Source organism: Rattus rattus, chromosome 8 (assembly GCF_011064425.1).
Source record: "Rattus rattus isolate New Zealand chromosome 8, Rrattus_CSIRO_v1, whole genome shotgun sequence".
Taxonomy (NCBI): domain Eukaryota; kingdom Metazoa; phylum Chordata; class Mammalia; order Rodentia; family Muridae; genus Rattus; species Rattus rattus.
This window is the reverse complement of record NC_046161.1, coordinates 101,189,945-101,216,190: the sequence shown is the minus strand read 5'-3', so window position 1 is coordinate 101,216,190 and position 26,246 is coordinate 101,189,945. Positions and strand designations below refer to the sequence as shown.

Below are 26,246 nucleotides of genomic sequence, written 5' to 3'. Positions count from 1 at the left end.
CGGAGATCTAGCATTGGTACCACCCTCCCCGCCTTCCACCTACAGCTGCATGCCCAGGCCTATGTGAAACTGCACACGCTGCTGCAGACCGCAGTGCCGACCCGCCGGGAGGAGGCGTGCTACGTGCTCTCCAAGCTGGAGGCAGCGCTCAGCCGGGCGCTGACCGCCTCTTCCTCTGAGACTGAGCATGCCTGTGCGGCCATGGCAGCCTCTGAGCGCTGTTCGTGGCTGGTGCCGCTGGTCCGCACGCTGCTGGACCGGGCTTATGGGCCCCTGGGACTGCAGTGGGGGCTGCCCTCCTTACCACCCACCAATGGGAGCCCCACCTTCTTCGAGGACTTCCAGGCTTTTTGTGCCACGCCCGAATGGCGCCACTTCATCGACAAGCAGGTGCCTGAAGGAGGTTGGGGATCCCGGAAGAGGAACGGGGGCTGGGGCACGCCTCGAGCACCGGTCTCTCCCTGTCAACCCTCCAGGTTCAGCCAACTATGTCGAAGTTTGAAATGGACACGTATGCTAAGAGCCATGACCTCATGTCAGGCTTCTGGAATGCTTGCTACGACACACTCATGAGCAGTGGGCAGCGACTTCAGCGGGACCGAATCCAGAGTCGGCGGGCCTTCCAGGTGTGCAGCCCCGCCTGGGGGACTGTGCCACCCCACCTGCATGGCTGGAGACAGCTAGTAGGCAGGGTAGAGAATGGGTTGGAGAAACAGCTGCCAATGGGATTGACCTATTCCTCCCGCCACAGGAGCTGGTCCTAGAACCTGCCCAGCGCAGGGCTCGCCTGGAGGGACTGCGCTACGCGTCTGTACTGAAGCAGCAGGCAGCGCAGCACTCGACGGCCCTGCTCCACTGGGGGGCACTGTGGCGCCAGCTTTCGAGCCCCTGTGGGGCCTGGGCACTAAGGTGGGCTGGGCTTGGTAGAAAAGGAACCCTAACCCTGAGTGCCGAATCGCCTTCGTCTTCGGTGCTCTGCTCAAGGTCTTGAAAGTAATGCCAAACGAACAGAACAATAATCTTAGCTGGGCTGTGGTGGCGCTCACCTTTCGTTCCCAGCACTTAGGAGACAGAAGCAGGCTGATCTCTTTGAGTTCGAGCCCAGCCTAGTCTACAGAGCAAGTTCTAGGACATCCAAGGCCACACAGAGAAACCCTGTCCCAAAATACCAGAACAAAACAAATCAAAACAAAACCAGCAGTGGGGGTTCCGCAACGTTTTGCTGGCCTGTGACAATTCCTGGTGCTATCCGCAGGGTCCCTCCGACCCCCCACTGGAAGCTGTCTAGTGCAGAGACATACTCACGTATGCGACTAAAACTGGTACCCAATCACCACTTTGACCCTCACCTGGAAGCTAGTGCCCTACGTGACAATCTTGGTAAGTGTGTTGTGCTTGGTTCACCCATCAGGTATTTCCCATCATGCCTTGCTCTAATTAAGTCCCATTGGCCTCTTGCAGGTGAAGCTCCCATGACACCCACTGAGGAGGCCTCACTGCCTCTGGCAGTGACCAAAGAGGCCAAAATCAGTGCCCCTCCAGAGGAGCTGCTTGAAGACCAGTTAGGGGAGGAGGAGCTGGCTGTGCTAGAGACCCTGTGAGTGGGCGGGCTGGGGCTGCCAAGGGATGTATGCCTTCTGTGGGGCTGGTTCTTTTGCTAGCCAACTTGAGTACCCCGAGGGGACTCTTCAACCCCAGATTTGGGAGTTATTTAAAAGGGTGGACGGGTGGTCTTTAGTAGCTAAGCACCCCGTGAACGAGCCTCAAAAAAAAAAAAAAAAAAAAAAACCAGGACAATGTGGGGACCTGGAGAACGGCAGGGAGGGGTGACCCGACAAGCAGCCAGAAGGACTTTTAAGTTCGGCTAGGGCACGGGGTCAGTGGGCACCAGGCCCCCAGGTGTCTCCTGCCGGTCAGGGAGGTGTGAGCATGTGACCTCCCTGGCCCTCGGAGCTTGTCAAGAAGGATGCCAGCGTCCCTAGCTGAAGTATATGCCGCCCCCAGGATGGAGGCCGCCGAGCTAGATGAGCAGCGTGAGAAGCTTGTGCTGTCAGCTGAGTGCCAGCTCGTCACGGTGGTGGCTGTGGTCCCCGGACTCCTAGAGGTCACCACGCAGCACGTGTATTTCTACGACGGCAGCACGGAACGTGTGGAAACTGAGGAAGGTGTGTTCTGATGGAGCTGTTTGAGGGGGGGGTCACAGAAAGGCTGAAGTCCAGGCTGGGCTGGGGCCAGCGACCCCTTATCCCCACTCTTGGTTGCTCGGCAGGCATTGGCCATGACTTCCGGCGCCCCTTGGCCCAGCTGCGCGAGGTCCACCTGCGGCGTTTCAACCTGCGGCGTTCAGCACTTGAGCTCTTTTTCATCGATCAGTCCAACTACTTCCTCAACTTCCCACACAAGGTAGCTGGGGCCTCCGCTTCACCTCCCAGCCAGGCTCCCAGGCCCCAGCTCTACCCGATCCCACCCCACACCCAGGTACGGAACCAGGTGTACTCGTTGCTCCTGCGCCTGCGGCCACCCACCCAAGGCTACCTAAGCAGCCGCTCCCCACAGGAGATGCTTCGTGCCTCGGGACTGACCCAGGTGAGAATCCTAGATTAGGTTTGTGTGGGATATGAGGTGAAGGCTTTGTAAACAGGGGGTTCTGGACTCAGTGCTCACCCTTTGCTATTCTGCCCTCCAGAAATGGGTACAGCGAGAGATATCCAACTTTGAGTACCTGATGCAGCTCAACACAATTGCAGGACGCACCTATAACGACCTGTCTCAGTACCCTGTGGTGAGGGCTCCGCTCTGCATGCCTGTCCCCAGCCCCTACCCCAGTCTGTCAGTGCCAGCTAATGGGTCAGGCCTAAGCACTGTCCCCAGATAGTTTGCCTGTGACTAAGATCTGGTTTCCTGTCCCCCACCACTTCCTTACTCCCTTGCTGTGCCCTGGGCTCCCGGAAGGAGTGTCCGCCCTAGACCACCTGTGCCCTTGTAGCCTTTCCGAGTAGTATTGAGAGCATCTCCCTGAGTGTTGAGGGCAGGGTGGGCTGGCAGACCATCCGGGGTCTTCATGCAGCTCCTTTCCTGGGTGGGCGGCCAGTTCCCCTGGGTCTTGCAGGACTACGTGTCCCCAGTCTTGGACCTCAGCAATCCAGCGGTCTTCCGGGACCTGTCCAAACCCATCGGTGTGGTGAACCCCAAACACGCCCAGCTCGTGAGGGAGAAGTGAGCACACGGGCAGGGCAGGGCTCCGTGGGCTGGGGATGGGTGGGCGTAGGTCTTCTGCTGACTTGTGTCCCCTGTGGCTTCAGATACGAGAGCTTTGAGGACCCAGCAGGCACAATCGACAAGTTCCACTACGGCACGCACTATTCCAACGCAGCAGGCGTGATGCACTACCTCATCCGTGTGGAACCCTTCACCTCCCTGCACGTCCAGCTACAGAGCGGCCGGTGCGCCCAGTGGTGGTGGAAGGGTGGGAAGAGGGCACACAGTCTTCCTGGCAGCGTCTTAGGCTGCCTCTAGGTTTAGGTATCCCTCTATCTGTCATCTGACCCTCGCTGTGTCTCTCCACCAGCTTCGACTGCTCTGACCGGCAGTTCCACTCGGTGGCAGCAGCTTGGCAGGCGCGCCTGGAGAGCCCTGCTGATGTGAAAGAGCTTATTCCAGAGTTTTTCTATTTTCCCGACTTCCTGGAAAACCAGAATGGTAGCATTCGAGGCACCGGGGCTTGGGCATGCCTGTGCAGACGGGTGTCCAGGGATGGTGAAGAACACACAGGCACACTGCTAACCTTCTCCTCTGCTAGGCTTTGACCTGGGCTGCCTCCAGCTGACCAACGAGAAGGTGGGTGATGTGGTGCTGCCCCCATGGGCCAGCTCTCCTGAGGATTTCATCCAGAAGCACCGCCGGGCTCTGGTGAGGAGGTGACCGCACACAGACGGGCAGCCGGGGTTGCGAGCTGTGGTAGGATTCAGTCCCTGGATTGATTGTCACTTCCTGCCCTCAGGAGTCAGAGTACGTGTCCACTCACCTGCATGAGTGGATCGACCTCATCTTTGGCTATAAGCAGCGGGGTCCAGCAGCTGAGGAGGCCCTCAATGTCTTCTATTACTGCACTTACGAAGGTAGGCAACGGGCCACACTTGAGATGGGATCGGGGCACAGACGGAGGCAATACAAAGAAAGGACAATGAAGGAGTTTTAACCGTTTGCCTTCCTCTCAGGGGCTGTTGACCTGGACCACGTAGCCGATGAACGGGAACGGAAGGCTCTGGAAGGGATCATCAGCAACTTTGGGCAGACTCCTTGTCAGCTGCTGAAGGTGAGAACTGCTTGGAACACAGGGGTGAGGGACACTTGTGTCATGGAGCTGACTAGCTTTTGTCTACAGGAGCCACACCCACCCCGGCTCTCAGCCGAGGAAGCAGCCATCCGCCTTGCTCGGCTGGACACTCACTCACCTAGCGTCTTCCAGAACCTGGACCAGCTCAAGGCCTTTTTCGCTGAGGTGGGACGTGGGCAGGAACTTCTTGTGTAAGATGGGTTTAGCCGCGCTGACGCCTTGTGGACATGGGGGTAGGAGGAGGGCCAGGATGAGCTGTGACGTCCCGAGTGCGGTTAGGATGGAGGGAGTTTGGCCTGGGATTCCTTCCTGCGTCTTCACACACACTCCATTTCCTCCTGTCACTGGGCTGAGGCCAAGGAGTAATGGAACGAGAGGACCAAGGCTGAGACCAAGCTTGACCCTGGGGTCTTCTGCGGCTACCCCGGCTTCTCCCTCTTTCTGTGGTATCCTCCTCCATGCCCACCGCTGTCATGTCTGCCTCTCAGAATCACCTCTGTGACACCCACTGTGTCCCTGGGGTCAAGGGCCAAAGAGGGTGCCTACTGAGAAGACTGCCTACTTGGGGCTTCTGCTGTCCCTCAGTCAGCCTTCTGCATTTCTCTTCAGGTTGTCAGTGAGGGTGTACCTCTGCTGTTAGCCCTGGTACCCCACCGGCAGACACACTCCTTCATCACCCAGAGTGCCTCAGACATGCTGGTCAGTGCACCGGGGGCAGGCACCCCTTAGCTTCATCCCTTCGCCTGCGCCCCAGACTACCGTAGCACATTTTCTCTCACCGACAGGTGACCGTGAGTGCCAATGGACTGCTGGGCACTCACAGCTGGCTGCCCTACGACCGAAACATCAATAACTACTTCAGCTTCAGCAAAGATCCCACCATGGGGAACCCCAAGTAAGGCCGGGCTGCGGGTTGGGGTGTGCTGTGAACGTCCTATGCCCTGAGCCACCTCCCCCATTTAAGCAGATGCAGGCCAGCTACGGGGGAGAGGTCTGGCTAAGATCCCCACTAGCCTAGATCTCTCTCCCGTGGCCCAGCCTCACCTACCATCTTCCCCTCGGTTTAGGGTGCAAAAACTACTGAGCGGGCCATGGGCGCCCGGCAGCGGCGTGAGGGGACAAGCACTGGCCGTGGCTCCTGATGGAAAGCTGCTCTTCAGCGGGGGCCACTGGGATGGCAGCCTCCGGGTCACCTTACTATCCCGAGGCAGGCTGCTGAGTCAGCTAAGCCGACACCTTGGTAAAAGCCGCCCTGGTGCCGGGGAGAAGGAGACAGGCAGATGAGGGATGGGGCTCCGAGTTGGGCCAGGGAGGATGCAATAGCTCTCCGTGTCCTCCCCTTCCAATGTAGATGTAGTGACCTGCCTTGCACTGGACACCTGTGGCATCTACCTCATCTCCGGCTCCCGGGATACCACGTGCATGGTGTGGCGCCTTCTGCAGCAGGTGTGTGTGGTGGGCAGACCTGTGAGGTCCCTGTCTCCCAGACTAGAAGTCCATCTGCCCCTCAGGAACATTCAGAACTGCCCCGTCACTCCCTTCCCCTTACTACTGTGAGCAAGTCTGGTGCTCTGCCACCCTGCAACCCTCTGGCTTGCATAAAATCTTCACTTGCCTGAGTCTTAAGCTCGCCCTGGCTTCCCACAGAATGGTCTGTCGGCAGGGCTGGCACCAAAGCCTGTACAAGTCTTATACGGACACGAGGCTGCAGTGAGTTGCGTGGCCATCAGCACTGAACTTGACATGGCAGTGTCTGGATCTGAGGTGTGTGTACAGGAGCCCTGGGGAGGCGGAGTTTACCCAGGCACTGCCTCCAGAGCCTCCAGTTCTCTGCCCAGCACCCTAATGTGCCTTTCTGTAGGACGGAACTGTGATCATACATACTGTACGTCGGGGCCAGTTTGTGGCAGCATTAAGGCCTCCGGGTGCCACACTGCCTGGACCTATATCACACTTAGCACTGGGGTCTGAAGGCCAGATTGTTGTACAGAGCTCTGCTTGTGAACGACCTGGGGCCCAGGTATGGGGACGGGGTACCTGACAAAGACACTGGGGCAGCTGGAATGGTGAGGCTATTGCTGATGTCCCCAATCCTTCCAGGTCACCTACTCCTTGCACCTGTATTCGGTGAATGGGAGGTTGCGGGCTTCACTGACCCTGACCGAGCAGCCCACAGCCCTGACGGTGGCAGAAGACTTTGTTCTGCTGGGCACCGCTCAGTGCTCTCTACATATCCTCCACTTGAACAAGTGAGCCCCACTCTTAGTTCCTGGCCCTTCTAGGAGGTGGTTGTTGGCACAGGGTACTAGGGAGTACATACTACCCACTTGGATGTTTTTCTAGATGTGTTACTCTGGGGATTCTTGCCCTGAATCTTCCTTAGCTACACAGTTGTGGGAGTCCTATAAACCAGGAATTCAGTTTAGCGGACTTAAAATGAAGGCAGGGACAGGCATCTGTTAGCTGCCTTCCTTGCAGTTGTGACTTGATGTACACCTATTCCCCTGCTCCAGATTGCGGCCTGCTGTGCCTCCCCTGCCCATGAAAGTGCCAGTCCACAGTGTGTCTGTGACCAAGGAACGCAGTCATGTGCTGGTGGGCCTGGAAGATGGCAAATTGATCGTTGTGGGCGCTGGGCAGCCTTCTGAGGTGAGGATGAGGACAGGCAGGCTGGTCGGCCGGGCTGGTTGGGTTGCAGCTGCCAGGGCTCACCGCATCCCATCCCATCCCTACTCCCACCAGGTACGCAGCAGCCAGTTCGCGCGGAAGCTGTGGCGCTCCTCGCGGCGCATCTCCCAAGTGTCCTCTGGGGAGACTGAGTACAATCCTGGCGAGGCTCGCTAAGGCACCTAGGTGCTCAGACATCAGAGCCCGATGCTCTGCTCTGGAGACTACTGCACCAGGGGGTGGGCGGGGCCCACCCTCCAGCTCAGGGATTGGTAGATGGCATCACCAGGAAGTCCCGCCCCTCGCCGGCTGAGGGGAGATATAGCGTCGGCCTCAGGCCGCAGCTGCATATTTTGCACAATTTGGGGTGGGAGGGGATCCTTATTTTAAAACCCCACGTCCCAGTAAAGCACAAAGACCACCTGTGGCCTTAATCCCCAAAGGTGACTATCGCTGCCCATTCTCAGCAATAAACTTGGCCTAGTTTTGTAACTGCTCAGTTTCTTGAGTATACATGTGCCCGCCGTCCTTGGCCTCCTGTGGCCACCAATCTTAGCCTCTGTTACCAGGTCTGGCCTGGCACGTCTCTTCCTGACCAGGCTGGCCTCCGTGTAGCCAGCGGAGCCTCCTCTGACTTTGCCAGCTGGCTCCTGGCTCCAGGTTCTCAGATCTCGCCGTCCATCGCGTGGTGTTTGCATGCCATTGGCGCGCTCTGCCTACCAGGCTGGTGTCTGCAGCTTCTGTGCGCTCCGAGTGCTTCTGCGTGCTCCGGCGTGGGGCGGGGGCGGGACCGCGCCCTGGAGCTCAGCCCCGCCTCTTCATTGTCCTGCTCCCCTCTTCAACACCACCCCCCCCATTGGCCCGCCCCTTGCCTTGGCTCACTCTTGGGCAGACCGGAACCTGCCCTCTCCAGGGACTCCCGTCGCCTTCCTAGCTGAGTGGATCCTAGCACCCCTGGAGGGGTGGCCGCAGAAGGTCAGGAGGGGTGGGAGTGACTAGCTGGGCTCTTGCTAGGTGGAAGGGACCAGAACTTTCTCTGTTTTCCACCTTTAGTGCGAGAATCCTGCGGATACCAGCGTCTGTGTTGGGGTGTGTATGGGCCTGTAGAAGCTGTTGAATTGTTTCTTCCCATTTTGGGCTTGGAAATGGGTGGGGAGCCCCGAAGAAGTTCCACTCCAGCAGCTCAGGATGGGTGGGGCAGATTCCAAGGCCGGTCTGCTGCTGCTGGTTTACAGGCCCACCCACTAACCAGGATCCCAGAAGCCCCCAACTCCCAATGTGGTGACACAAAGATACATAGTCCATAAAAGTTAGGCCACCCACATCAGAGGCTTACCTGTCTACAGCACTGAGCTGCTGATAGCCCCACCTCAGACACACCATGTGGTGTGTAGATCCTTTGGCTATGCAGCAGTAGCCATTGGGGACTAGAAGGTCTTTCTTAGTCTCTTATTAAAGCCAGATCTCTCCTCCTTTCTGATCTGGAGCCTCTCCTCCTCCGTAGCCTGCAGGAAGTGGTCTCAGCAGATTTAGCATTCTAGGGTCCAGATGGTCCTCCCCATTCTTCCATTTCAGGCCCTCTCAGGTCTATATGGCCTACGAGCTTGCTGAGCCTATTAAAGTATCGCTTCACTCAGTCCCTCATCAGGAAACGGCTGGCCACTGGCCCGAGGAAAGAGAGGGAACATAGACAGTGTAGATCTTTCCTTGGGCCGTCAGGATGTTGGGGTTTGGATGTGTGTAGTCACTAGTCCCTAGGGATGCTTCAGCCTGAGATGGGGGTCACAGTATTTGTATCTTTGCCCTCCTTTTAACATCCCCAGACTCAGCCCAGGTATTTGGGGGAGGTTATCGAGATAGATAGGGTGGTTTCTATCCTGAGCTGGACCCCAGGACTCCAGCTTTGGCTAGCAGGGGCCAGCTGTTACCTCCACCCCTTTGACAGAAGAAACTGTTCCAGCCCCTGTGTAAACCAGGATGGAGTGAGCTGATAATTGGGACAGGCTACCCCCAGGGACTCCTGACAGCAGATCTGAGGATTTCCTCATATTCCTGCAGAGTTCCTTCTGGACTCAGAGAAGCAGGATCCAGGCTCCATCAGCTCAGTTCCCCTCCACCAAGAAACAGCCCATCGAGCAGTACCTGGTGGCGCCATGCTTCATAACGTCAGCAAAGGTGTGGTGTATTCAGGTAGGCATTCCTTGACCCAGATCCTAGGTGGCAGGCAGTTTGGGAGGTAGAGTGGGTCATGCACAAGTCCGTTCACAGGTGCTTTAGTCCCTGACCCTTGAACGCTGTCCACACTGGGTACAAGGACTGGTCACTGAACTTAAGGCAGAAGAAACTATTAATAAATACTGGAAGTATTTACTTCCAGTTAAGTTTTATTTTTATGATCCAGTGACAATACCACACATCAGTGTGTTCTCACAGTCCACTCTGGAAACCGAACAATCTAAGGTTGTACCGTGGTAAACAGAGGTGGTGCAACCAGGGTGAGGAGAGACCAAGGAAGGCTTCAGAGGAGATCATGCCATGTGTTTAGGAGATGCAATAGCAAGACGTTCGGAGGCTTCTGGAAGATGGCAAGGCACGTTTGGGAGGGACTGTGTCCACAGTGGCAAGCGGAGGACCATTTGTGTGCACACAGGTCATGTATGTGTGTGAGAGGGCATCAAACCCCCTGGAGATCGAGTTCCAGGTGGTTGTGAGCCATCCAGTGTGGTGCTGGGAATAGAACTCTGGTCCTGTGGTGGAGCAAGCACCGTTAACCACTTAGCAAGCATGCAGGGTTCAGTCTTTCTCCTCCTACCGTGTGGATCCTGGGGGATCTAACTCAGGTTGTCATACCTGGTGGCACGTGTCTGTCTGCAGGGCCATTCTTGCCACTCCAGGGCCAGCCAACTCTGGATGCCGAGTCCTTAGCTACACGGTAAACTCTGTTGCTTTTGGAATGCTAAGATGGTCTATCTCGGTGAGGCTGCCGTGTCTCCCTAGCTTGTCCACTGTCTGTCTTCACAGATACAGCCCTGAAGGGGCAGGATGGGGACAAGGAAGGAATGTGGGTAGGAGCTGGGGGAATCCTAGCCCCCAATACCTCCTCCCTATTTCCCCCTGAGCCTCCAGGGGCCTCAAGCAACATCATTCCTGTCTACTGTGCTCTCCTAGCTACTGTAGTCCTTGGTCTGCTTGCCTATGTGGCCTTCAAATGGTAGGTGGTCTGGGTACTGTCCTGTGGCATTGCCCCCATACCTGGACTCTGAGGCAGTTCCTTGTCTTAGTACCCTCTGCCCCCTACAGCTGGCGCTCACGTAAGCAAAGACAACAGTTGGCTAAAGCTCGGACTGTAGAGCTGGGGGACCCTGACCGGGACCAAAGGCATGGTGACAGCAGTGTCTTCGTGGATTCTCCTCATGGTCTGGAGCCCTGTATTCCCAGCCAAGGTGAGCATGTTTCCTTAGCCTGTGGTCCTTTGTATTTAACTAGTGCTACCCCACCACCCACTAAAACTTCTCTCTTCCACCCCAGGACCACATGCAGACCTTGGCTGCCGACTTTACCTGCATATTCCACAGCAGCAGCAGGAGGAAGTCCAGCGGCTCTTGATACTGGGGGAACCTGCCAAGGGCTGGCGGGGGCTGGCAGGCCAACTGGGCTACCAAGCTGAAGCTGTGGAAACCATGGCCTGTGACCAGGACCCAGCCTATGCCCTGCTAAGGGACTGGGCTGCTCAAGAAGGCAGTAGAGCAACCCTCAGAGTGCTAGAGGATGCTCTGACTGCCATAGGCCGAGAAGATGTGGTCCAGGTTTTGAGCTCACCAGCTGAGGGCTGCTCTGTGGTGTGAGTGACACATCCCAGGGCACTTCTCCAGCTTCATAAAAGATCCAGCCACTTCATTGGGGGGGATGGGTAAGAGCATGGGGCATGGCTTTCCCCACAGGTCCTCTTTATGTGCTCCAGCTATTTTTTCTATTTCTTTTTAAAATCACGTATTAAAGGCACCTTTGGATTTTTTGTTCTAGCCCACTTGTACCTGTAGACAGTTGGGTAGCTATGAAGGAGACCCAGACAAGGACTTGGGGATGTGGGAAGCGGGCAGGGAGCTTCTGTGTATGGGCTGTGGAGGCCCAGACTGGAGTTCACCCTCCTGCCCTTCAGAAAGTCCTATCTCCTCCTGAGCTCTTCTTCGCTTAGCGGAGGCACATTTAGTAAGTCCTCTGCCCGTGAGTCCTCATGGTGCGTCCAAGGACCCTTTGTGTGACTTGTGCTCTGACAGGCAAGATGCAAGGTAATTGTGGTAAGCTAGTTGTTGAAGACGTCAGGTCATCTTCAGACAAGAAAAAGATGATGTTTCAACACGGGAACTCCGGCTGGGCCTATAGCTTAGCAGCAGAGCACTTGTCCAGCACTCAAGGTCCTAGGTTCAATCTCCAGAGATAGATAGATAGATAGATAGATAGATAGATAGATAGATAGATAGATAGATAGATAGATAGATAGATAGATAGATAGATAGATACATACATACATACATACATACATACATACATACATACATACAGAGAGCAGACTACCACCCAGGCTAAGGAGCTCCACACAGGCTTCCACAGCTGTTCATACGGTTTGAACACAAGTGGCCAGGCAGGCTGTGCAGGACAGGGCATTAAGCCAAACCATCTGTACTCCTTTGAAGGCCCAGTACAATGGCTGAATGGGCTTTTGGGCTTTAGGTTTATCCAGACTTCCCTACTCCCGCCCTGCACTGAGACGCTGCTAGGATTCACTGCTTGTGTGAGGCTTGCTGTAAGCTGCTTCCACTGTTGCTCTCAGAGCTTACCAGAGCTCATACCTGTAGTCCCAGCACTCAGGAGGCTGAGGTAAGATCATCCTGGGTTTGATGCCAGCCTGGGCTACAGAGTGAGAACATCTCAAAAAAAAAAAAAAAAAAAAAAAAAAATGGGGGAGGGGTGTTACCTTCATCCTAAGAAGACCCTCAGGCTAATCCCCAAAGGAGCAGAAGGCTCAGACTGACGCGCTGGGAACATCAACACTCCAGCAGTCAGTGCTGGGCCACTGAGGACCAAGTCAGTGATGAGTGTAAAATTTTCCGTGTCCCAACTCAGGTTGTTTGAGCGTGAGGGAGTATGGGGGAGATGGAAGCATTTGTGGTGGGGAACAACAAAACAAAAAGCCGAACAGCCCAAAACTTGATGCCCAGTCACCACTGACGGGCGGCCTCAATTTCCTTGGAAAACCAGGAACACTCACTTAACAGACACAACTAGAAATTGTTGAGGGTTGAGTGAATCATGGTCCACTTAAAAATGTGCTTTAAAGTTTTAAGTGGAGAAAGACTAGATTAGTAGAAGTGTCTAGGGTTCACATTCATGTACTGGCGATCAGATAACTTTGTATAGCACTGGCATGGTACTAGGCTGGAAGGAATCCAGAGATACCCAAGATGTGTGTGGGTGGACTACAGGTAAGAACCACGCCATTTCATTTAAGGTACTTGATTATCCACACGCCCTGTCCACACAGCATGTATGACTCTAACAGAGGATTCTAAGTGAGCCAGTGAAGCTTGCTTGGTCTTAAGTCTCATCCACGGTGCTGATTTTTGTAAAGTTGTAAGGATATACCCTAATCTCTGAAATACTTAGTACAGGCAGAAGGTGCTCCGATTTCTGTCAGGCCTCTCCACCTAGCCTTGTTTTGCAGAGCAGAATCACATTCCTGAGGACAGATGGGCCCCAGTCTAGCATGAACTTCCTCTCCGTCAAAAGTCATCCCACAGAGGCCACTGCTGAGCCTGCATCTAGAACACAGGCTCACTCTCACCACGTGCCAGTGCCCACACCCCTCCCACTGCTGCTCTTTGCGGCTTTCCTTCTTGTCCGGGCCTGGTGTCAAGTAACACAGTGAGAAGCAGGACCCAAACATTGAATGAACATTCCTATGGGATGGGAGAAGTGAAGTCTGAAGGCAAAATGGTCTAATAACACTCTCTAGCCAAGAGAGAAGGCATTTGGCTTTTCTCCTGATCGATCTACTAACCAAATTAAAACAAGCCAATCAATGGCAGAGCTACATGCTCTGGTCTGGAATGACTAGAAATTCCCTCAACTGAGCCCAGCCTCAAGATCTCAAGTCTGAAGTTACAATTCACATGCAAAGGTCTGCCCCACACACAGGTGGACATGCAGGAAGGAACAAAGCTTGACCAAAGTGCAAAGGGCACTCCACCTCCACACCAGGGCCAGTACATCCTTTCTCCAGTGACATCAACACGGACACTTGACTGAGTCTGAGGGAACACACATTCCAAGTTCTTTAATTGATTTTATTTTTTACATAAAAAGTTCAGTAAAAATTGGATAAAGTAAAGTGATCTTAAGCAGTAAATCAATCTTATCAACATAGCACAAGGCTGGCCAAAACCACGAGGCAGCCTGCTTTGGAATATTTACATGATAACAAATTACACCTTGCAGGAGAATTTATACCATCCTGACAAAGTCTTTCCATGATTCTAGCACATAGCTAACAGCAAACAAACACTGAACAAAACCAGGAAAACAAACAAATTATTTTCAATATGTTCACATATACATTAAAATATAATACATATTGTCAGGGTAAAGGATCTTGGGGGAGGGTGCGCATGGGTCTGTGCGCTGACAGCACCGCCAAGGGGGAGACCCAGATTTGAGAATGGGGTCAAGTGTGGCCAAGGTCTTCCCTAGGCTACTGCCTCTGATGGCCTGTAAGTGTTACACCAGCAGCTCACAACTAGGGGCGTTTGTGGATAGAGCTCACGCTGCGGCTTACAGTGACACCCGCAAGTCACCTGCTTGGATGCTGGGTCACCACACCAGCAGCACAGCCCTGGCCGTGGGGTAGGGCAGAAGCCACGGGACTCATCCTTTCTGCTCAGACTCCACTCTGGCCTCATGTCACTCTAGTTCAGTGTCCTCTTTAGGTTTGTAAACAGCCCCAAACTTCTGCATGTACTTCTTGATGTACTCCTTGGTTTTGTGTTTCACATTCTCGTTGCACTCCAGGTCCTCAGGGTTCTTACAGTACTTCAGCTCCTTGTTCATGACTCCATGAGTCAGCTGTTCAGGGCACAGAAGGAGAGACCGCAGTACCATCAGAAGAAGGGACAATGATGGAAGAGGGAGGACAGGTTTGGAATTAAATCAAAGGATGGGTTGGGGGGCAAGCTGGCACAGGACACAGGAGAAAACCCAGCTTTCAAAGTCCCTTAGATATCTTCTTTCCTACCTCTGAACCTTGCCTCACACTCCTGGGCCCCAAGCCTTGGCATGTGGCACATAAACCACACTTCCTGATGGAGAGTATCTTTGAAGGTACATAGCTTGCTAAGAACACCGACAGAGCAGAAGCACAGGAAGTACCTTTCGCGCGAGGTGCTTGAAATCTTCAGTCGTCGTGATCCTCCCCACCTTGCAGTCAGGTTTCCGGTAAGGATTCAGGCACTGGACAATGAACTGAGACATCTGCAGACAGAAGGTAGGAGACATGCTGCTCAACTGTACGGATGGGATCATAGAAAAGGCAGCAAAAAGCATAGCCAGCCAGCCCTGTTTCTTCCCTCAGCTGCTGATCTAGGTAACCAGAATGCTAGGAAGCCAGTGACATGCAAGAGATCCTGGCCCATGCCTGAAAGGAAAAGTGCCGCCTTAGCCAGACCAACCAAACCTCACTGAGAGAGGCAGCTGCAGGCACCAGCGACAAGACTCTGGCAGTAGCCTTCAGTTTCACACAAGTAAAATTCAAATGTGGCCAAGGTCTCATGGTAGGCTGAAATCTACAATAGGTAATTAGGCCACAAGGGCTTCTCCATCACAAACAGAGGTTCTGATGGCCAGCCTCGGCTATAGCTTGTCTGGCATTGTGTACTCCTACGAAGTTGGTGGAAGGTTCTCAGACCCTGGAGGCAAGGCAGGGCAGAGCAGCTCTTCTCGAGGTACCAGAGGCTTTGCGATCCTACAGCCCCCAGGTCAGCTTTTTGCCCTTACGGGTTACTCAAGCCTCTAAGTATTACACAGACCCTAACCACCAAAAGCATATGGACACATGGGTAACAGCAGAAGGATGATCGAGGGCAGGACTCTTCAACCTGCCATCCCCAATGCCCTCTTCTGAGCTATTTCTGTAAGGTTTGCCCTATCCTGTAACTCTTTCAGGCTTCAGAGTCAAGACCAAGCGATTATGGTATAAGGTCACAGAAAAGGAAGACAGAAGCTACTGACACAGCTACTTCAAGGAAGTGCCCCAAACAGGGCAGGGCCTCTCCATCCCTAACAGTCTGTGACCCTGTTATGTCTACCTAAGTCTTTTTAATGGTCTTTGTTCAACGGCCACAGTCGGCTGGATGAACCTCTTATCCAGAGGATGCTCTGTGAACCTCCACACAAAGCACCACATGAAAGGGCACAGCACTGTCCGCCTTAGATTCAACACCACCCACGTGACCAGTGCTCAAGACGCAGGACTTCCAGAAAGAGGTGACACTTTCTTGCTTCTGTTCATTCTTGTGCTACATTTACCGTCCTTCCTGAGCCATCTGACCAGTTTCTAACCTAGATTTAAGAGCCCTTCATGATATTCTGAGCATTGGTCTCCAACCCTATCATGGCCCACTTTTCACACAGCTCAATTCTTTACAGGTCTGTTAACTTGAACACACTATGAACCCTTTCAATGAATGAAGTTTAGAATCTGGGGGCTGGTGAGATGGCTTAGTGGACAAAGACATCACCAAGCTTCATGGTCTGAGTCTGATTCCAAGGACCGCCACACACGTCATGGCACCCCTCTGTCAACTTTTAGTTTAAATAAATGTTTAGTGTCCTGATGGGTGGTGACAGAAACTGAGAGGATGGAGCAAGCAGCTACCAGGAGACAGCACAGAAAGACAACCATAGTTTGATCAGAGGACCTGAGACCTAAGAGCTCTGACCTTAAAGGTTTCTCTAAGAACAACGATCTCAGTCTTATCTCAAGGGCTGGTGTAACAGATACCAGAGTGCTTACCAGTCGTAAAGGGACAGACCGATGTGTCATCATAAACAACCACACTGTCAAATGATGCAAGTAAGGGAGCGCTTACTGCAGTAAGCCTAACACGGCCATAGCTCTCTGCTGTCTGAGACCCTTAGGAGGCCCAGCGTGAAACAGCAAACATGTTGGCAGATGGCCTCCTCTCAGGTCAGGAAGAGACAGTTATGGAATTCTTGAGAGGTAAAGCAGCACTTTGGGCCAAAAGATACAAGCTTCAGACAAGACAGACGCACATACTTAAGCAAGGACTTGCTGTCCAATCTTCCAAGCCTTACCTCTTTTCTGAATACTTCTTTGCTTTTCTTTGCCAGCTCACTGGAGGTGTCTGCTTCTGCTGTCTTGGGCTTTTTTGATGTCTAGAATGAGAAAACAATAGTGCTGACATGAGGTGTCAGTTTGGTGATGCCCTACTGTTCCAGAACTCACATTTCTTTCCCCTAGTAGGACTACACCTAGTAGGACAAGGTCTGAAGGCTCCTCGGCTAACAGTTTCAGAATCGACCACTGAGTCTGGCCTCCTTGTAAGCCTAATCACCGTCTTGCTCCACGGTGAGTCAGAGCTCCGTCTTTACCTTCCTGTAGCTGGGCACTCGAGCTGTTTCACAGCGGCTCACTCTGCAGATGCGCACGCTACATCGCTCTGCAGGCGCGCACGCTACACTCAAGCTAATCCCACCTCTCTCGGCTCCGCCAGGTCAGCATTCCAGAACAAAGTGCCCCGTCCTAAAGATCCTTGGTGCTTACACCTTTCCTTCCAAAGAGGAGCTGCCTAGACTACATACGACAATCTCAACACAAGGAACAAGAGACCCTGTCTCAAAAAAGTTCCAAATAAACAAAACCAAGGAGTTATGTACGACTGTGTAGACACGGCATGAGTGCCGTGCATGTGAACAGATGAGTAGATGCTAAGACCACCAATACCTTTTTCCCAAGGTGGCAAGTTGATGATAAATAAATCCAGAAATACACCTTTCTAGCAATGCCAGAGGGGAGGATACCAAATTCCTCTACCCAGGCAAGACCAAGAGCATACAAGCATACCAGCCATATGCACATAACTAGAATGCCCTTCCCATGGAAAAATGATCATTAACATTCCTCTTGGAAAAAAAATTTCCCCGCTTTAGGAAAACCAGCTGGTGTTTAAAGGGTTTCAAAAAAAAAAAAAAAAAAAAAAAAAGAAAGAAAGAAAAGATGTATTTATATACATCCCAGTATATGTATGTACAGGCAGCACACACATGCCTGGTCTGAGTTACATGCAACCGCTCTGCTTAGAGCCGACATGTGTTCTCAACCACTCAAGCCACCAAACCACACTTGGGGGGAAGGGGAGAGAGGGTTTCTCTATATCGCCTTGGCTGTCCTGGAACTTGGTGTGTAAACCAGGTAGGCTGGCCTAGAATTCAACTGGAATCCCCTTGCCTCTGCCTCCTGAGTACTAGGATTAAAGGTGTGCACCACCACCGCCTGGCTCTAGCCCCTATTTTTATTCTCCTTAATTATGTGTGTGTGTGTGTGTGTGTGTGTGTGTGTGTGTGCGCGCGCGCGCATAAGTGCACGTAAGAGTGGGCACCCACAGGGGCCAGAGGCATCAGATGCCCTTGGAGCTGGACTTGGATGGGAACCACTCAATGTGCTCTTTCTTAACCACCAAGCTTTCTCTCCAAGCCCTGTTCACATTCTGACTAGGGGGTGAGGGGAGTGCAGCCTTTGACACCCAGGCTCCACACAGGTCTGTCTCGTCTAAGTCCACACAGTGCACAGACTGTTGAGGAAGCTCTGCAAGTCCCTCTACTTACTCCTGCTTCGGAAACAAGTGGCTTTTGGATTGCCCAGAGCTGACTTGTTAGGCTTTACATACACACTTGCCATTTCTCTCCTCTCTTCCCATGGCTATATGGGAGGTGGGACTCAGGGATTAATTAAATAGAGCCCCCAGCCATTTGATAGGGAAAAAGTGAAACAAAACCCACAAGAAACTATTTTCAAATGTTTTGATTTGGAATTTTTTTTTTTTCTCTTGGACAAGTCCAAAACCTTGCAGTTCCTTCTGCCTCAGGTTCCTGAACGCTGGGCTTACGAGTGTGTCACACAGCTTGCCTTGAGACTGATTAGTCTCCCCTCTAGTATGCATGTATCACACAGTAAAATCACAGGTAGCCAGAGATCCAGAATTATCTGCCCGTATGATATGAACACGGTGGCTCACACACATATTACCAGAACTTGACAAGCTGAGGCAAGAGGATAGCTCTGAGTAACTTCAAGGCCAGCCTAGGCTCTGCAGTAAGCTTTAGTACATCCAGGTGACAGAGTGAGACTACCTTTTAAGACACATTATCTTTAAGGCAAGCAGCAAGCATATCCCCAGATGTTTTCTTATAGCTCTGAGAAGCGAGTGACGCCATCACTAGGATCCTGATCTATGGAAGAGGCAGGATCAGTGAGGGTCCTGCTCCCCTCTAAATCACGGGCTCTCAACCTGTGGGTTTTGACCCCTGAGAGCTGTCCAACAAACCTTTTCACAAGAGTCAACTAACACAGATGATTCATACAGAACATTATGATTCATAACAGTAGCAAAGTGACTGTTATGAAGTAGCAACAAAAATAATTTTATGGTTGGGGGTCACCACAACACGAGGAACTGTATTAAAGGGCTGTGGCATTAGGAGGGTTGAGAACCACTGCTCTAAATAGAATGTATTTTCAGAAAGCTCAGTCAGTCTGGGCCTAGGTTTGTAACTCAGTTGGTAAAGTACTTGCCTAGCATGCAGGAAGCCTTGAGTTTGGTCCCAGCACTGCATGAACTTAGCATGGTGATGCCTGCCTGCAATCCCAGCACTTGAGAGGTAGAGACAAGAGGATCAATCAGTAGGTTCAAGGTCATCCTTGGCCACCTAGCAAGTTCAAGGTAACCTGATCTACATAAGACCCGACTGACAGGAGGGGAAGGGGGGGAGGGAGGGAGGGAGGAGGAGGGAGGAGGAGGAAGAAAGAGAAAAGAGGGCTGGAAGGATGGCTTCTTCTAAAGAACCCAGGTTTGATCCCCAGGACCCACATAACAGCCCACAAGCATTTGTTAACCCCAGTTCCAGAGCATCAAATACCTCCTTCTGGCCTATACAAGCCCTAGGCACACAAGTATATATACATACAAGCAGGAAAAACACACATACACATAAAATACAAACAAAAGCTAAAGAAATTCAATGCATTTTAGTCACTTTCTAATTTGATCCAACTTGGCAAGACTGGGAGAGCCTTAGCCAGGACAAAGCACAGTGTGCTGAGCTCAGAGGATGACACTCAGTCGCTTCTGCTGCTGAGCAGATGAGCCCGATAGAGAATGCGGGCAAATGAAGGATGCCAGGCTTGTATATCAAATAAATCGTAAAAAAAGAAAAGAAAAAAAGAAAAGAGACTAAGAATTCTTAGGAAAGCAAGATTCAGGAGCTAATAACCATTCTGTGTGTGTATGGCATGGGACTCATTTGAGGCACTAACACTTACTTAAGCCCAATGCCAAGCAAAGAAGCAAAGCTGGAGCCAAAGACAACACTTGTTACTGCCAGGAAAACATTTGGGATCCTTCCAATTCCCCAAAGTTCCACAGGATATTTTAGTATTTCCAACAATAGACTCCTATTGCCTAGGAAAAATTCCTTAGCACCAGAAGACATCAGACTGGACCTAATGGCCCTCACCTCATGAGAGGCTAGACAACATATCTTAGAGAAAGCAGCCTCACGAACATTTGAGAAAAATCACTAGACTATGGTGAGGACTCGTACATAAAAAGCAAAGTGTTCTCAGCAATAATCAGTTTGCCTTTTTCTTATGTGGGTTCTATGATATATGAAGTCAGTGGAGAGTTCTGGTGGAAGCCTATGTAAGTAAGTGACAGTCAGATGAACACACAGAGAATGAGCGGGAAGAGGGCGTGGGAGAAAGCCAGCCCTTGCTGCTTTTAGAAGTTGATCCTGCTGTCAGCCTTTATCTTTAATACATTTGACTTCCCAGGAAACCTTGTTTGAAATCGACAAGAGATAAAGTTTCAGCACCTTCGAGTTACTGGGACTTGGAGTTCATCTGCACTCGAAGCCTACTGTGTGACTGGAACTCACAAAGAAAATGAAGGATAAGACAAAAGCGAACTGTTCTTTCTTAGACATGAGACACAATTAAGTCAAACGTCTCTGTGCCTTTTAAGGGGAGGAGGGCTTAGGCTTACAGAGATGGGCTCTGAAAAAGGAAAGAGAATGCTAATTCACCCACTATCTCTTCTTTCATGAATTTAGTTAAATCCCCTTTAAAATATAAAATATCACTCGGGGGCAGTGAGCAGGATGGAAAGTGAATTTATAAAAAAGATTATTCAATGAGAAACTGTGTGTCTGGTGGCAGCAAGAATCTAGAAGTAGACACAGAGTCATCAGGAATACAGAGTTCAGACTCAGTGCTCCAACACACACACACGGCTGCATATTACATTAACTACCAAGAAAGTCCTTGAGAACATAAAAGCTGCCACACTGTTGCTACTACTCTCAGAAACACCACTCTACTAATGCTTCTAGAGAGAGCTGCTAATTTTGCTTAATTTGTTTAAAAAAAAAAAGAAAAAGAAAAAGAAAAATCAAGGGCAGGGAGTGACAGAAAAGGGACCCTAATGAACCAAATTCTAGCAATGGTGTTTCAGAGGAAAGCAGAGTTAGACAGCCATGGGCCCACAGTTCTTGTCCTACCAGGAACCAGTGGTCTCCACCCACACACTGCACCTACAAGTACAAGGCAGGCCTAGAGCTTCCTCTCTGTGCCCTAGCTGATAAGCGGCCATGCTAACTGAGTAGTCTGAACCACTTCTATGGAGACATTCTTGTTTCTGACAATCTTCTAAATGTGGGTTCCTTTTTCATTACTGGTAAGTGATAGTGTATGAAATCATGTTGCAAATTGTTCCAACTCTAAAAACAAAATAGGATCAACAACTGGAAAACCTCTTGGCTGCAGATCCTACCATCTGCAACTTCTTTTTTATAACACGGGGACATCTATGGAACCTTGAGATGAACATTGTTAATCCAGGAGGCAGAAGCAAACACACTGCTCTCTCTCGCTTGGGCAAGCAGTCAACATGGTTCAGTTCTGAGGTTCTCAAAGAAGGTTTGACTTAACACTCACCACATGATGGATGATGGAAGAGAGTACAAGATGGTCAAGAGTAGGGAACAACACTGGAGGGAAACAGAGAAGGAAGGCTCTAATAGGTGCTTAGTCTAGTCATCAAAACCTTTTACTACCACCCAGCACTTTCCAGACTTCTTTGCCCACTGTTCATCTTCCCCTAGTTTGCTGTAGCATACATTCCCTGTGAGTACCAGAGCCACACAATAAGCTTAACGAAGAGGAACTCGAAGCCCCAGTTTGGGTTGTGAGACACACATTCCTACTCTGAATCCTGCAGGAAGTTCAAACAGCTTGTTGGGAACAAGCAGAAGACACGTATTCTAAGTGCTATACCGCCATTTCCTTTCTAGACTCCAGGCCCCAGGCCCTAGGGGAGCTAGGAGATTCTCTCTGGCTCAAGAGCACCCGATGTAAAGGCTGTCTTAGTCCATCCAGACATCTTAAGGACACTTTCCCATCTTGCTGGTAAGGTCAAATGAGTTCATGCTTCCAGGCCTAGGAATCAACACCTATTCCACTTCTCCAAATGTTTTCTTAATTGTCTGTTGTTAACTTATTAACCGATAAAGACCACAAAAATTGCCGTTACCTAAAGCACTAAACCAATGTGTATGTTATAAAATATATAACCAATTGTTTGTTATGCCCTAATTAACTACATGCAGATGACCTGTCACTTTATCTACTCCCTTTGCTAACCCATAATATCAAAATACAGTTGGATAACACCGCAGGTTCCCCCAGCTCCCCTCACTTTATGTTTCCATTTTTTAAGGATTTTGTACAATCTTCCTTTTAGGGATATGGCTCAGATCCCAAACTAGCTGCCTCTTTGAGTGCTCAAAAAATAAAAGCTTTCATTTTTAAACTTCTGTATCTAAAATGACTTTTCTTAGCCTTGAACCCAACAAGCTCAAATTTCACGATGAACTTGTCATATTTCTTGTTGCTCTCTTCTCCATTCCTAATACTTAATTGAATGATGGACCTTCTCTACCTATACTAAAACTGGATAACACTAGGCCATTGTTGCTTCTTCTTCATCTTCTTTGCTTAATCTTCTCTGTTTTGTTTATTTGTTTTTTTGTTTTTTGAGACAGGGCTTCATCACATAGCTTTGGCTGGTCTGGAACTTGATGTGAGACCAGGCTGGCTTCAAACTCATAGAGCTTGTCTCTGCCTTCTCAGTGTTGGAATTAAAGGGGTAGATGGCATCATATTCAGCCTACTTTGCTGAACTTTAATAATACATCTCAAATGTCTTTTTGTGCCTCTTCTTAGTTCCTTACTCTGCTAGACCAACACTGTGCACTTTCATCCGGCACAATGTCAAACAAGTCTGTTTCACTATACAGACATGTGTCTGATTGATTCCTCTGCATGTCCTAGTTTCACCTCCTGCATGTTCATCACATGCAGACCTCAGACAATTTATTCTTGACACGCTTTCCTGAGGTGTGTGTTTTTGTTTGCCATTTTGGTACCATAATCAGAAAAGGAGCCAAGGAAGGCCTGATGTTTACTGAGTAACTACCAAGAACTCACAGCCAATCCTTCTCTTCTGTCTCTGTCTTGCTCAGTATTTCATATATACCCAAATTCTTAATATACCAGATTTTTGACTATTTCCAATTTTGATTTTTATGATTTTATAAAACCTGTCTCAAATACTCAGACCTTAATTGTGCAGGCAGAAATCACTATTCCTGTGCTATCTCTGACATATGTATTCTCAGGAGATGACTACTGAGCACTTCAAAGCATTTGGCACAACGTCTACTACAGCAGTACGCCAGGCTGAACTTGAAGGTGAGGAAGACCCAGGTTCAGCTACCTTTCAACCTCTATATATCACACAAGGTTTGTGAATTGACCAAAACTTGTTACGATGGTGCAAGGTATGGCTCTGAAGGGCGTATAGTCTAAATCAAGACACCAAGGAAATAAAAATGGAATGTAAGGTATGAGGATTTTTCTCCTAAGTGCCCTTCTCCTGTCTACACTGTAAAATGCTAAGAGAGATATACCGAAGTGGGTTCTAGCTATCCAATCTAGACGAAGGACTGTTCAGATATCACAGTCTGAGAAGGATCCAAAGACTGACCACTCCTAACCTTGCCCTCATGCTCCAGGGTCACAAAGCACTTGCCTTTTCGGCCGCTATGTCTAAGCAAAGTGTTAACAGAGCCAAGAAAGCTCTGGTCTAGAGTTTACACTAGAAACACAAGAAAATGTAAAGATGCTGGGTCAGAGACTAAGACAGCTGCGTGTGGTGGCACACATCTTTAATCTCAGCACCCAAGCAGGCACAAGCAGGCAACATGTTTGTGAATTCAAGACCAGACTGCTCTACACACTAAATTCTAGGACAGCCCTGTCTTAAAACAAAACAAAAGCAAACGTTGTAAGAGAAGCGTACTTGAAACTTGAAAGCCCACTGGATGAAGTTGGCTATTATCAATATTGGCTTCAGTAATCTTTAGAGAGAGGACAACAGGAACTACACAAACTGAAAACAAAAAGACAACGACTCAGCGGCTGTGAAAACTCTGGCAGTCTGGCGGCATGGCATGTATACAAGTGAGACATGTAGGGAACGACAGCACGCCACCAAAACAGCCTAGAATAAACAGCTGATACTTGCAGGTTTGAGGAACATTGTCAGTTCAGGTTCATAAGAGTGCAATCAATCACAAGAAAGGTAAACACAAAGAGAGCTGGAGAATCTAGCAATAAAGTTGTTGAAAATCATATAGGAAAGAACTAATATGTAAGGAAGAACAAAGGAATGCATCTTTCTCATCACAACAATTATAAGCAGGTGAAGAGCAAAACCCTGTCCGAACAAAACAAAACAAAAAAGAATAGTATCTTTAAGAACTGCAGGGGTTGGGGATTTAGCTCAGTGGTAGAGCGCTTGCCTAGCAAGCGCAAGGCCCTGGGTTCGGTCCCCAGCTCCGAAAAAAAAGGAAAGAAAAAAGAACGGCAAAGTAGGCCAGGCACATCTCTTTAATTCCAGAACTCAGAGGCAGGTAGACTCTGTGAGTCAGAGGCCAGCCTTGTCTACACTGTACCAAGACAGACAGGACTATGTAGAAAGACCCTGTCTCCCCTCCAACCCCCTCCTCCCCAAAGTAGGAAAAAGTACCAATTTAGAATTCTATATCCAGGTATCAAGGGACTAGGGAAACAGTTCATTGGTTAAAAGCATTGGCTACTCTTACAGAAGGCTTGGGTTTGATTCCCAGCACCTTCATGGCAGCCTACAACCATCTGTGATTCCAGTTTTTGGGAGATCTGACACACCCTTTGGCCTTGTGGAATACAAACATACAGGCAGGTAAAACTTCTATATGAATAGGCTAGGCTAGGCTAGGCTAAAATAGAATTCTATATCCAGTGACAATACCTTTCAAGTAAAAGTCTAAAAACACATTTCTATGTTCCTTGGTGTTTACACGAAAAATCTGAACCTGGAAGCAAAGTGATGTCCTTCAGCAGTAACTGGGCAAACAGTGGTAAATCACACAATGGAGTGTTATTCGATACAAAAGTGAAACAAACACCAAACCATGAAGACAAGGAAACCCTCAATGTATAGCTCTCTGGGACTGTGTGTGTACACATGATGGAGGAATATGAGAACGGTGGAATCTCATTTTTTTTCCTGTTTGATCTGCTCAATTTTGCTGTACCAAAATAGAACTGGTTACTTGGGCTCTTTTAAAGGCAGGGTTTCTCTGTCTCGCCCTGACTGCCCTGGCTTACTCTGTAGACTAGGCTGGCCTCACATTCATGATCCGTCTGTCTCTGCCTCCCCAGTGCATGCAACAACATGCCTGGCCTACTCAGTATTTTTTAAAGGGATAAGATTTTTTTCTTTTCCCAGATAAAACAAGCTCAAAAACTTCATCACCAGTAGACCTGAAATATTGAACGAAATTCTTCAAGAGAAAAGAAAATGATGCGAGCAGAGTGGTGGTAGCTCCCAAGTAGCCAGTCTGGTGTACAAAGTGATCTCCAGACCAGGACTAGACAGAGAAACCACGTCTCAAAATCAATCGATCGATCGATCGATCGAAAACCAAAGATGGAAACAAAATTCTACACCAAAGAATGAACTACTGAAAATGCTAAATAGTGGATTAAAGCAGAACCTCCCTAAATAAAGGTTTCTTTTTTGTAACACTTTATCAAACTTTCTGTGCTTGTTGCTGTGGATATGGGTGCAAGAATCAAGTCTACACTCGCGCATACTAAATATCTGCCCGACTAATGATGCGTACCTCTCCTAGCCCAGCCGAATCCTAACCCAGCTGTAGCCTACCAGTAACAGTTTAAAATGAAACGCAGTGATGTGTTTTGGGCTTCACTAACGTGAGAAAATAAATGGAAAACATAACGAACAGTTACACTCCCAGAAAAAGCTAAGTTATGTGCTAATTATCACGGAATGTGTTAAAGTGAAAGATGGAAGCCTGTTATGAGGCATACGCACGCTACAAATCCTACAACGGTTCTCAAGCTTTAGACCTCAGGATCCCTCTGTATTCTTAAATACCAAGGTCCTCCCAAAGCCTTGGTTCACATGGAGGATACCTAACAAGTGAGAACTTTAGTTCAGTCTGGCCTAATGACATACGCCCATAAACCCGGTGGGAAGCAGAAGCACAGAGATCACTGTCTACAAAAGGAGCCCCAGGGCAGCCAGGGTCACACGGTGAGACGCCTGCTACAGTACATAGTGCAGAAGTCAAGACATTCCTAGGAGAATTAATGACACATAAGAGGAATGGATCTGGGCTGGAGCGATGGCTCAGCGGTTAAGAGCACTGACTGCTCTTCCAGAGGTCCTGAGTTCAATTCCCAGCAACCACATGGTGGCTCACAACCATCTGTAATGAGATCTGATCCCTCTTCTGGTGTGTCTGAGGACAGCGACAGGGTACTCATATA

At 50.1% G+C, this 26,246-nt stretch overlaps 3 protein-coding genes across 4 annotated transcripts in view; 2 read left to right on the top strand and 1 right to left on the bottom strand.

Annotated features, from left to right (window-relative positions):
* The window catches only part of Nbeal2 (neurobeachin like 2), a 30,077-nt gene extending 22,582 nt beyond the window's left edge, over window positions 1-7,495 (top strand). The window contains exons 31-54 of the mRNA XM_032910771.1: window positions 46-390; window positions 477-626; window positions 752-909; window positions 1,256-1,380; window positions 1,462-1,597; window positions 2,005-2,165; window positions 2,270-2,586; window positions 2,687-2,782; window positions 3,092-3,216; window positions 3,303-3,443; window positions 3,569-3,699; window positions 3,800-3,909; window positions 4,001-4,118; window positions 4,218-4,315; window positions 4,385-4,501; window positions 4,946-5,035; window positions 5,122-5,231; window positions 5,404-5,576; window positions 5,688-5,782; window positions 5,984-6,100; window positions 6,198-6,356; window positions 6,437-6,585; window positions 6,850-6,985; window positions 7,079-7,495. Coding sequence (XP_032766662.1) covers window positions 46-390; window positions 477-626; window positions 752-909; window positions 1,256-1,380; window positions 1,462-1,597; window positions 2,005-2,165; window positions 2,270-2,586; window positions 2,687-2,782; window positions 3,092-3,216; window positions 3,303-3,443; window positions 3,569-3,699; window positions 3,800-3,909; window positions 4,001-4,118; window positions 4,218-4,315; window positions 4,385-4,501; window positions 4,946-5,035; window positions 5,122-5,231; window positions 5,404-5,576; window positions 5,688-5,782; window positions 5,984-6,100; window positions 6,198-6,356; window positions 6,437-6,585; window positions 6,850-6,985; window positions 7,079-7,180 — 3,459 coding nt within the window. The 3' untranslated portion in view covers window positions 7,181-7,495. The remainder of the gene's footprint in view (window positions 1-45; window positions 391-476; window positions 627-751; window positions 910-1,255; window positions 1,381-1,461; window positions 1,598-2,004; window positions 2,166-2,269; window positions 2,587-2,686; window positions 2,783-3,091; window positions 3,217-3,302; window positions 3,444-3,568; window positions 3,700-3,799; window positions 3,910-4,000; window positions 4,119-4,217; window positions 4,316-4,384; window positions 4,502-4,945; window positions 5,036-5,121; window positions 5,232-5,403; window positions 5,577-5,687; window positions 5,783-5,983; window positions 6,101-6,197; window positions 6,357-6,436; window positions 6,586-6,849; window positions 6,986-7,078) is intronic.
* Window positions 7,496-7,799: 304 nt separating this feature from the next.
* LOC116906866 (death domain-containing membrane protein NRADD) lies at window positions 7,800-11,025 on the top strand. Of its 2 annotated transcripts, none has more exons than XM_032909770.1 (5): window positions 7,800-7,978; window positions 9,062-9,193; window positions 10,172-10,214; window positions 10,304-10,446; window positions 10,532-11,025. In XM_032909770.1, exons 2-5 carry the CDS (start codon window positions 9,157-9,159, stop codon window positions 10,846-10,848), a joined length of 540 nt encoding a protein of 179 aa, XP_032765661.1. In that variant the 5' UTR covers window positions 7,800-7,978; window positions 9,062-9,156; the 3' UTR covers window positions 10,849-11,025. The 2 variants fall into 2 exon arrangements, with proteins under 2 accessions (XP_032765661.1, XP_032765660.1); XM_032909769.1 differs by having other exon boundaries at window positions 10,025-10,214.
* Window positions 11,026-13,310: 2,285 nt separating this feature from the next.
* The window catches only part of Setd2 (SET domain containing 2, histone lysine methyltransferase), an 84,426-nt gene continuing 71,490 nt past the window's right edge, over window positions 13,311-26,246 (bottom strand). The window contains exons 19-21 of the mRNA XM_032910769.1: window positions 16,370-16,450; window positions 14,426-14,527; window positions 13,311-14,122 (exon numbers count right to left, since the gene is read on the bottom strand). Coding sequence (XP_032766660.1) covers window positions 13,961-14,122; window positions 14,426-14,527; window positions 16,370-16,450 — 345 coding nt within the window. The 3' untranslated portion in view covers window positions 13,311-13,960. The remainder of the gene's footprint in view (window positions 14,123-14,425; window positions 14,528-16,369; window positions 16,451-26,246) is intronic.

What these genes read in the sequence shown, in the direction of transcription:
- LOC116906866 (XM_032909769.1), top strand. Translation starts at nt 9,157, where the DNA reads ATGCTTCATAACGTCAGCAAAGGTGTGGTGTATTCAG. An exon ending in GCCTATGTGGCCTTCAAATG is followed by an intron (nt 10,215 to 10,303) that starts GTAGGTGGTCTG and finishes TGCCCCCTACAG; the next exon opens with CTGGCGCTCACGTAAGCAAA. An exon ending in GCCCTGTATTCCCAGCCAAG is followed by an intron (nt 10,447 to 10,531) that starts GTGAGCATGTTT and finishes CTTCCACCCCAG; the next exon opens with GACCACATGCAGACCTTGGC.